Source organism: Nicotiana tabacum, chromosome 16, assembly GCF_000715075.1.
Source record: "Nicotiana tabacum cultivar K326 chromosome 16, ASM71507v2, whole genome shotgun sequence".
In the NCBI taxonomy this organism is placed as follows: Eukaryota; Viridiplantae; Streptophyta; class Magnoliopsida; order Solanales; family Solanaceae; genus Nicotiana; species Nicotiana tabacum.
This window is the reverse complement of record NC_134095.1, coordinates 82,430,005-82,441,564: the sequence shown is the minus strand read 5'-3', so window position 1 is coordinate 82,441,564 and position 11,560 is coordinate 82,430,005. Positions and strand designations below refer to the sequence as shown.

Genomic DNA, 11,560 nt, shown 5'->3' with positions numbered 1-11,560 from the left:
TGAATATTTTGTTTAGCTGCGTATGTAGTAGAACAATTCTTAGAAAAGACACACATCTTACCTTTTTTCTTACACTTCGAGAGCACAGAGATGTACGAGACTCCTCATTTATATGAAAGAACTCTCAGTTACTTTTTGTTCACTTGTGTATTCGTAATCTTAGTTGGCATTACAAAGATCTCATTTAAGTTCATTGAAAGAAAATTAAATCAAAAAATATTATTTAAATTTAATTCTTGATAGGACAAGGCAATATGACACTTCTCTTGTTCTCCATTAACATTAAGGGGGTTATATGAAATGTTCGATATTACTATCAATTACTTCTTGGCACCTAGTTGAGTACTTTTAATTACCACAAACAAAAAAATTAACTCCAATAACCATGGTGAGATTTTTTTTATTTTTTATTTCTTTAGATATAAGTTACTTCTAGTTTAGAGAAACAACCTTCATATAATACATTGAAAATTTAATAATCAACTTCAAAAATTTTAAAAAAAAATATATTTTTTGAGCTTTATATTGCGAAGAAAGACATTAAATGATTTCTATTTAACTATGATGAAATGTAAGTTATATATGTATATATCAATTTTCGTGTTTTGAGACCTCTCGTAGCTTCATTTCATATTTATTGATTTGCGTACGTGGTCTGTGTCACTTTTCGGAAGTTTTTATGTGAAATTTTGAAGAAAAAGTGATTTTTAACTAAAATGAAACTAGAGTTAACCACAGTCAATATTTTTGTTAAATGACATCAGATCAATATTTTGACGACTCGTATGATATTTTTGGACTTGTACGCACGTTTGGTTGGGGTCCTGTGTGACCTGAGCACGTTTTGGCTCATTATGTGAAAGATTGTGAAAATTGAGTTCTAAGTTAAATTTCTTGAGTTTTGATGATCGATTCTTGTTATTTGATGTTATTTTAATTATTGAGTTGGCGAGTGAGTCTGTATAACATTATTACACTTGTGTGCATGTTTGGTTTGGAGCCCGAGGGGCTCGGGTGAGTTTCAAATGAGTTTGGAGGTGTTTCGGAAGGCTTTGAATTGTTGGTGCCTTTTTGCTGGTGTTCAGGTATGTAGGTCTCACATTTGGGATGACTTGTTCGCAATTGCGAGTCTCGCTTTTGCGAAGTCGGACTCGCAAATGTGAGGGGAGAGACTGTTGGCTTCGTGATGGTAGGCTAGAATCACGTGTTTTAGCCGTAGTTTGCACTCTAATTACTGCATTTTACTTGTATTTGAGCTTGAATATTAGTCTATTGCACTTATTATGTGTTTTATGCCTTATAGGAAGTAATTTCGAGTTAGAGAGATATTCAGGAGCTAAATCGAACAAGTTGGAGCTTTGAAATATGAATAAAAGCCCAAGGGATTAAACTCGGATCGCGTTCGGGGGTCGAGGACCAAGTCCAGATATCAAAGCACGACAAAAAAGAATTACTCTGTAAAATAACCACAGCCGCGCCGCATGGGGCGCCGCTGGGCGTGGCGCGACAGTACAAATGGGCCAACTCTAACAGATTTCAGCTCTCTAAACTTTCCCACTAGCGCTCGGCATGGGGTGGCGCGCGTGTGTGATTTTCTCAGAGTACTTTCCTGTTTCGGCTTGGAAAAGGTAATTTCCCCTGGGCCCACTCCTACAGGATATAAATACACCAAAAATACATTTTTGAAGGGACTTTTTTGACTTTGGAAGCTTTGGGAGAGCATTCGAGGCTACAAGACATGGGACTCCATCATCTTTCCATCGATTCAATACGAGAGTTTGGATTGTAAAGTTCGATTGATGCTTTCTTATTTTTCCATTATATTTGTGATGACTTCCTCCGTGATTATGGAGTAGTTTACCTTAGGATTTGACGGATATGGTATTTTGATAAATATTTGTAGATTTTAACTCTAGTTCATGCTTGAATTCGTTTATGAAGTTTTGAATTGTTGCAACTTATTCACCAGTTTATTTAATCGAAAGAGGAATATCTTGGTGATTATCTTTGCATTATTTTGTTTGATTTAATTCATTGAATCTCTTAAGTAATCGAAAGAGCTTATTTAATTGTTGATTAAATCAAGTTAGGAGAATATTTGAGAGACGTTCTCCTAAGGACCAATCTATTAACGCATGCTTGCATACTTCACAATGCTTATATTAGTTCACTTCGTAGAGCTAAGATTTAATCGAGAGAGGAATCTTGACTACAAGTTTGAACTAATTATCGAGTAGATTCGTGAGAATCATTAGAACATTAGAGTGAATTAAACCAGAGTTAAATCCCAAATAACTCTCTTGCACCTATCTTGTCAAACCCTTATTCCTCACATTGATAAGAAACCACTCTGCGATTCTCCAATTCCTTGCTGTCAATTATCAACTGCATTATTTTAGTAGTTAAACTTAGTTTATAATTTGTTAACACAAGTGTTGATCCTCCTGAATAGTAATTGAACCAAAAATTACTCGAACATTGTTTAAAATCAATCCATGTGAAGACGATATTATACTATATTATCTTTGATTAGCGAGCATCAATTTCGTGTTGTGTTTTGTACTCGTCACTTCACAAATGCGAAGATGGCATCGTAAATGCGACCAGGTGGATGCTGCTCTTTCGATGGGTTGGTCGCACATGCGACTTGGTGTTGGTTTGGACAGTCTTCGCAATTACGATGGTTGTCTCTTTTGCTAGTAATGAACAATCTCAACTGTGATCATCATGCCGTAAATGTAATATCAGCAGGGTTGGGAAGTTGTTCGCTTTTGCATACATCGCAATCTACAGCTAGGTAAAAGATTAGGAAATCGGGACTTAGCTTATTTTACAATGTTTTTCAACTCTAAGCTCTCTACAGGCGATTTTTGAAGAACTTTTTCTCCCAAATTCATTGGTAAGCATCTTTAACTAGTTTTCAATCAATTCCAACTACTTTTCATGAATTTTTAACATCAAATCTATGGATTTCGTGATAGAAATTAAGGATTTTTTTGTTAGAGTTTAGGAATTTTGTAAAATTGAGATTTAGACCTTGAATTGAGGTTAGATTTCAAAACAAATCACATATCCGGGCTTGGTGGTGACTGGATAATCGGGTTTTGGTCTAAATCTCAGATTTCGACCAAGAGGGCCCAAGGGTCGACTTTTGTTGACTTTTTCAAAAATGGTCAAAACTGAACCTTTTTTCATTCGTGGGTAGTTTCTAATGTTTATTTTGGATTGTTTGATTGATATTTGGCTAGATTCAGCTGGTTTGGAGGCTTGTATCAAAGGAAAAGCCGTGGTTTATTGTCGAGTTTGTTGAGGAAAGAGGTAAGTGTCGTAGTTAATCTTGACTTGATGGAATTAAGATTTGATTGGTCTATTTGCTACTTGATTTAAGTGTGGGGGACGATATATATTCAAGGGGACGAGTGTATATACGTTGTCATGGAATAAGCATGCGGAGTGGACTTTTAACTGTGTATTTAAACTTAATCATGCCTTCTTTTACTCCGTACTACTATTTGTATCATGCTCTCATTGTTACTTGCCCTTATTTGTTAAATTCATGTCATCCTTGTTTCATGCTTTATTTTACTATATGTTCCTTGTACCCATGTCTTGTTGCCCTTTTTTTTACTTTTTCTAAACCTTTAATTGCCTTTTTGCCTCCGCTTGATTCTATTTCCCCGGTTTGTTATATTGGTTTGCCTTAGATTTATTTACTTTCTTAGATTTCTCTCTCTCTCTCTCTCTCTCTCTCTCTCTCTCTCTCTCTCATGTTGAGCGATACATCATAGTTTTTTATAATATTGATATTATTATTTGGGATCGGGTTGCACGCCGCAACGAATGTTGGTATTATTATTTGGGATCAGATTGTGCGTTGCATTGGATATTGAAGTGTTGTTTGGGATCGGGTTGCACGTCGCAACGATATTGGTGTTGATGTGATATGTGTGGATTGGGTTGCGCGCCGTAACGGAGAAGACATATTATTATTGTTTTTGACTGTTGGTTCCGCATCCGTGTTATGTCATGAAGTTGAGAGTAAATGATATTCTGGGGCCCTCTATTATATGTTTATTGTTCTGATTTTTACGTCAACTATTGTTCCTCTATTTCTGTTGTTGCTTTAACTTATACGCGTACAAGTTTAGAGTGAGTGCCTTGTTATAGCCTCGTCACTACTTTGACAATGTTAGACTCGGAACTTACAAAGTATATGGGGTCGATTGTACTCATACTACACTTCTGCACTTCTTGTGCAGATACTGGTGTTCGTCCCAATGGCGTGTAGTGGAGGCGCGCTCGAACTGCTATTCATTCGGAGACTTGAGGTAGAGCTGTATAACGTTCGCATACCCTTAAGTCCCTTTCTTATCTGTCGTACTGTTATTTCATTCGAACGGTTGTATTTTTATTTCAGACCTTAGTTGTAGTATTTTATTTAGTAGTTCATGCACTTGCGACACAAGATTTCAAGATTAGTCTAGACAACGTTTTTGGAGTTATTATATATACTTTGGAGTGCTACAACTTTACTTTCTTATTATTCTGTTTTTAAATTGCTAAAAATGAATAGTTATGTAGTAATGTTAGCTTGCCTAGCAAGTGAATCTTAGGCGTCATCACTGCCTCGAAGTTGGGATTTCAGGTCGTGGTATATATATATAAACAGCCTCTCTACCCCTCCGGGGTAGAGGTAAGGTCTGCGTACACTCTATCCCTCCCATATATATATATATATATATATATATATATATATATATATATATATATATATATATATATATATATATATATATAGTAACGTCGGCTTGCCTAGCAAGTGGATGTTAGGCGTCATCACGGTCCCGAGGTTGGGATTCCGGGTCGTGACAATCATATATTGAGAGATGTTGATAGTAAAAGCACGAAGGGTGATGCCGTTCCGGTAAGTGTAAAAGCATGAAGGGTGATGCCGTGCCATTTCATTTATGATATTACATGGTGAGGACGAGAGTAAAAGCAATAATATTGAACATCCTAGATTATTCCTTAACTTTTTGATGATAAATAAGGTATACCAAAATACTATCATTCATCATATATTGAAAATTCACCCCAATATCATTATATATTGGTTGATATTTTTGTCTTAATTGTTTTAATTATGCTTATGCTTTTAAGGAGAAGCTACAAATTTTTGATTCCTCATAAATAAAAAAATATGCTATTGCTACTATTCAAATTACTCCTTTTTGTTTTCAAAAGCATGGTCATACACCTTAATTCTATAGAATAAGTATTTCTTTTTAACAAGCAAGTTTAGTTCACAAAAAGCTTTGCCAAACAAACTATAAGCTTGACTTCTCTAACTCTTTCATATTTCCTTTTTCCTCGAGTAAAACAACCAAAATCCCATTCCTCCAAGACAATAAGACACCCTCTGACCATCACCCCATGCAGTAAAAACATTCGGCATAAATTATGAAAAAAGGGGGAGGTAGAAAAGAAATGAAACGTTGGGCTTTCTAAAATCAATAAATTTCATATATAATGTGAGTATACTTTGTTTCTACCCTCAATACAACAATGATATGGTGCCTCAAAAGAGAGATTCTGAATGACTTCTCAAACATACTGCAACTTCAGAATCTGTACCCGAAAGTAAAAGGATAATTGAGAAAAACCAACTCCTGAAGCCAGCCACCCCCATTTGGCTAAGCTGAAACAATCGTATAGGTAACAAGACAAGATGGCAAAGAATTGAAGCAGCACAGCTGCAGAACAGACTATTCTCGAGGGCGGGGCAAGTGTTAACACCATGTATAAATTATGGCATTGGTTGACATTTAAGTTGTGACTCTGTGATACTTACAGATGTAGAAAGGAATCGTAACAGAACCTCCTACCTACAAAGAAGAAAGTGAAGCAGTATTGGCCGTGGGAGGTGTTGGAGAAGCAGTGGCATTATCTGTCCAGTTTGTTTCGCCCCAGTGCCATAACATGCTTTCCCAGAAGCAAAAATCTTCAAAACAAGTCTGCAAACGCGAGTCCTTTATCTTGATCTTCCAATGACCATCTGAATAGTTAGCTTTCTCAGCTTCCCTTCGATCCCACTCCAGTGCAGCCTTCTGTTTAGACCTAAGCAAACAGTATTTATGCAAGTTCTCCGGCATTGCATCGTGGACCTTCCACCATGTCCTGTGCGCAACATCACTTGCAAACTCTTGCAATTTCTCCACATTCCAGTTGCAATCATAGTCCCTGAAGCATAACCAAGGTTTCAGACCTAAGTAGTGCAGGACATAGAGAACTGGAGGATCAGCACCAAAAAGACGTGTTTTCATTTCCTTCTTCTCCTCCTCATCACCTTCCCAATAATGTTTCAAAAAGTTCATGTGTTTCGGAATCCTATGCCACCATGTGAAGATCTCGTTCAAATACCCCTGATCCCCACCATTGTACGATTCAATCTCATCGATATGATCCATCAACAACTGAAATGTGCAATTTGATGGTTCAACAACCATCACACCTGAATTAAAAAGGGTAGCATTATTTCCTATAGCGGTTATTTCAGGCATCTCAAAGAGAAAGTCAATGTTTCTCAGTATTAATAAATCAGCATCAATGAAGATGATTTTGTCATAATCTGTCAGCTGCCAGAGACGAAATTTGCTATAGTTCCACTCGTTGTAGGCATCCTTTTCAGCTTTAGGATTCCTTATTCTTTGTATTGTGTGGATTTTCCACCCTGCAGCCGCCAAACCTTCCCTGTGGTAGTCACTGATAGTCTCATCAACAAGTATCACAAGATCTCGTGTTGAACCTGCCAAGCGGATACTCTGAGCTGCAGCTATGGCCCCACATACATAAACATGTGCTGAGTGGAGAATAGTTGCATAGGCTTCTCTTCTCACATTTCCAGAGTGCCAATTTGCTGCAGAAACTTATAATGTTAGATTTTATCATCATTTGTGAGAAATTAACTTGAATTTGGAGGTTATCCTCTCATTGTTTTCATTTCAGGTGGACTAATTAAATAGTGCCCAACTGCTTATTCCACACTCCACTCCCTCAAATCCTGAAGAATGGAAGAGAACAATACGAAGATGGATAAAGGCGGAGATAAACAGTGTATGACATGTCAAATAGTTTAACTTGACCCCCTGCAATGTCTTGCAAGAGGCAGTGAGTAAAATTCAAGGATGGTCAGGTTGGCAGTTCTTAATAGTTAATAAATTAAACACCAGTATCAGAGTTATAGCGTTCTGACAAAAAAGTAACCATCAAAAGCTAACCTTTGGCCTTGAGAGGAACTGCAAGTTCACATGACCCAACAGGGAGGTGGAGCTTCTCTCTTAAAGTGTTCAGGTTAGGTTCATATAGCCATGCATTGCCTTCACGTACAACTAACTCTTTACAGGTGAACAGATTGGGCGTAGGAAAATTCTCAGTAACAAGAAGCACGTGTACTGGATGATACCCTTTATTAGTGGCAGCCAGCCCTGCTGCTCCTAGCTGCAAGTGCAAACGAGCTACATCTCTATACCAGTCCTTGGACTTCTTGCATGGAAGCTTTACAACTATGAGATCAATCCTTGGTTTACCCGGAAACTGAATTTGGGGTAAAGAAGGACAAGTGGGGACCTCAAATTCTTCTTCTTCATCTATCCATTCAGGATATAATGTTTCCCATGTTATATTGTTCGGGACGTAATCTAGGTTCAAGATCACATGCTCATCATCAGGTAGTAACTGCTTCAACTGATCGACTTCACTGTCATTGAAGTTTAATAGTCCTACTCCCTGATACGCATGTTGATCGGCTAGTTTCTCAATAACTCTGGAAATTTGGTCCCAATCAATATCTAAAAGTGATGTATAACGTTGATCAGCTGAAGGACCATCGCTCAACCCTCTGTGCACCAAAGCAGCCCTAGAATCAAGATTCCAAAATTGGAGCAAAGAAAAAGAATTAGAATATGAGAAAATAATCTGTTTAACAAATAGAAGTTTCTCTAATCATTGCTAGGAACTTGTTCACCCAGAAACACCAAATAAATAATCTCTTTGAAGGTCTCACTAAGCCGCCTAAGAAATGAAGGTACACGAAGGTTTATTTAATGTAATCATTTTTTTTAAGAATGGTAACAAGTTTTATATATCAATTCACAGAAACTGTGCCAAAATCATACGTACAGAAGAAGAGGAAAAAAAAGAAACAAAAAACCTATCCTCGCAACTTACGGAGCTTCCAAAATATCTAGGATAGCTTCAGTATGCACTGATGTTATCATCTTTAACCATATGGAAATAACAAAGACGAAAAGCCCTATACTTACCGAGAGTTTGAACTAGATATGTATTCCGTGTTATAAATTGTTGGAGAATGCCAGAGTGTCCAAAATGCTCCCAGAGCAATAACACCCAATATGAGCTTTAAAGTTGGGAACTTGCATGTGAAATTCCTGTTTTTGGTGGGGCTATGGAGGCCTTTCTCCCCATCTCTGAAAACTTTACTTCTCAAAAACCTCTTTTTGCTTGTTTCCTCCCTGAACCAAAGAACAGAGGTTAGCATATAAAAGGCAGTCAACGTCATCATAAATATGACAAAATCACTATCATGTTGGATGATTTCTGAATCTTTGAACTTTTTCCTTTTTTGGGTCAAAAACAAAGTCATTAATGGTGAGAATGTCCATCAGAGACCTCGCGCCAATTCTGTCAGAAATTTAGAAGACTGGATTGGACTTTGAAGTTAGATACCACATCTCAAATAAAGATAATAGATCTGACTCAGTGGTTAGTCTATTGCGATTCAAACACAAAACAGCCATAAAAGTTCCATAAACTTCAGGGTCCCATGTAATTGCTTATACAATCAGGTTCGGACTTGGATCATTAAGAGAGATCTCAATAAGAGTACATCCAACAATTGAATCCTCTTCCGAGTTGTGTCATTTTTAATATCTAATGGACCAGTTAAGAGATCTTCGTTTAGGACAAGGATTGACATTTTCAGGATCAACCTCACAGCCTCAGCTCCTATTCTTTGAGAACAACAAAACAAAAAGAGAACTGAGATCTTGGGGTACTAGTTTGGCATAGAGAAAGAAAAGGAGACAGGGCAGGTAAAACTGACAATTCAAAAGCTTCTTTTTCAACTTGACATGTGTTAAAACGGAGGGGAAAGAGACCACCTTTTTTGTTAAATCAAGAAAACTTAAGAATGTAACAGAGAGTAAAGAAGCCACTATTTCCCACCATTCCAAATAAAAGAACTTATGAATGCTACCTGTGGCAAATGACCGTTTTCTATTCATAGAACATATGCCAAAATGAAAGGAAAACCCCTTATTCAGATTTCTCCAACAAATGATACCCTTCCACTACACCATGTTACTCATAATCTGAAAACATATTATGTGAGATTGGATGTCATCTAATGTGAGGTAACACCCATAAGGAATAGGATTTCAGTATTAGGATAAAAAAGATCATGGTTTGGATGGATCACGGAGAAGAGTAGGGTTCAAAAAGCCCATAATGCTAACATTTCTAGTATGCCACATCTTACATTTTCCACCCTGCATACAAACTCTCAACAAGACTCTCCCAATTTAAATAATTTTTCCCAGGTAAGCGAGTCTTCATCACCCAAATTTTCAATTAAGTCAGCAAGGACGCACGAAGTGATAAAGCAGAAAGAACTAGCAGGCAGAGGAATAAATACAAACTATAACATGGAAGAAAAGAGCTCAATCAGCCGACGATGTCATGCATGAATGTGTCAGCTCTTTGGTGCTACTGAATAAGATTTAGTTAAACAAACGGGTGCACAACTACCTCATACATCATGTTTTGCTGCTAAAACTACCAAAAGGTCGTCTACTATGACTGAAGCAGCTTGTCACTCAGCTTTTCAAGATATTTCAATTTTCAACTAACTAGAATGAAATGCTCATTTTTGTCTCTTCATTTCACATTTAGGATACAAAACTCTACTATTGAGCTACAGTGTTTCTAGATCTACAGATACACAAGAATTAGCTGGAGGACAGTACCAATATCTATCATCCCCAAAAAGTGAACCTAATCTTCATTTTATTCCCCCAAATTATTCTCAGAAGTAAATGAAGCTAAAAAAAAAATTAAGCAAAAATGAACTTTATTCCACTAACACTTTAGTACTCAACTCCATCTCAAAAAATCTAAACCAAAAACCAATCTTGACCCAAAATAAGCACACCCAAATATGTAAACATAGACAAGCAGTAAGCAAATGAGTAATGCAAATATGCCCTTGAGAAAAATACCATAAGATAACTTGTACTGATAAAATAAAATTAAGATCAATGGAAAAATCAACAAGTAGAGAGCATAGTTAGATACTTACGTGGATACAGAGAGCCTCTGTCTAGGTTCAATAGGACTAGGTGAGGCACCAACTATGCTTCCTCTCATTTTGGGTTTTTCTAACTCAAATTCAGCTTAAGGAAGGCAACATCTGACTTAGAAAATAATAAAACCAACTTCACATTTCAAAGATTCAAAAAACCACTTATGTAAAAATCAGTTCTTGATTATTTGGAGAAGAAAGAAAAAGCATGATCTGGGTAGATGGGAAGACAGAGAAAATGACAAAGAAGTGATTTTTGTTAGTGGAACAAATCAAACACAATAGTTAAGTTGTTAAGGGTACTAATAGCCTGTTTGGCCTTATTTTTGCCCAAAAAGAGCTTCTTTTTTTTTTTTTTCTAAAGGCACTTTTGGCGTAAGCTTCTGGAAGAAAAAAAAAAAGTATTTTCGAGGAGAAGCAGAAGCAATTTTGGAGAAGCACAAAAAAGTACTTCTTTCGAGAAAAATATACTTAGAATCAATTTTTTAAAGCTTAGTCAAATACTAATTGCTACTCAGAAGTGTTTTTCAAACTAATTAGCCAAACACAAACTGATTCTCATCGAAAGTACTTTTAAAAAAAACACTTCTCAAAATAAGCTGATTTTTGCAGTTTGGCCAAATAGGCTATAAATTACTTGGCATTTGAGGCGGCTTAGTATTTTATTTTATGTAATAAGTTTTTCACATAAAGACAGAGTGGTCAAATTAAGGTCCGTCGGGTGGTTTTTTCTTTTTCAAGAAATTTTTTTACCAACAATTGTTACTAATTCTTGTAGGGTTAAAAGTATAATTCAGCTCTTTCCAAATTTGTGAAATCCTGTTAAAAGATAAATAAAACAAAAAGAGACTCTTACTACCGTGTCCATTAACATTCCTAATAGCGTACATTATTTGTATTAATCCCATTTATTTATTTATTGAATAGCCCAAATGATATTTGGGAAAGAGGGTTATTACCTTCCTATAATAGCTGATATTATGTCGGAGCGATGATCATAGCAATTTATTGAAGGTTGGTCAGCATTTATTAAGAAGTGACGTAGTATTTTTTGCCGAATTTAATAGTAGCAAAATGTTAAACTAAACGGGTAAAATAAAAGAATAACGTCAAAGCATTAACTCCAAATTTTAGAAATAGGTTTAAGTATAACTTAAAAGGGAAAATGGTCAAAATTACCTC

The 11,560-nt window shown here is 36.3% G+C and overlaps 1 protein-coding gene across 1 annotated transcript; it reads right to left on the bottom strand.

The window, feature by feature from the left end:
* Positions 1–5,501: 5,501 nt before the first annotated feature.
* Positions 5,502–10,670, bottom strand: LOC107801096 (putative UDP-glucuronate:xylan alpha-glucuronosyltransferase 3). Its single transcript, XM_016624372.2, has 4 exons — positions 10,376–10,670; positions 8,322–8,531; positions 7,278–7,915; positions 5,502–6,916 (listed from the first exon to the last, which is right to left on the bottom strand). The coding sequence occupies exons 1-4, from the start codon at positions 10,441–10,443 to the stop codon at positions 5,886–5,888; spliced, it is 1,947 nt and encodes a 648-aa protein (XP_016479858.1). The 5' UTR covers positions 10,444–10,670; the 3' UTR covers positions 5,502–5,885.
* Between the last annotated feature and the right edge of the window lie 890 nt (positions 10,671–11,560).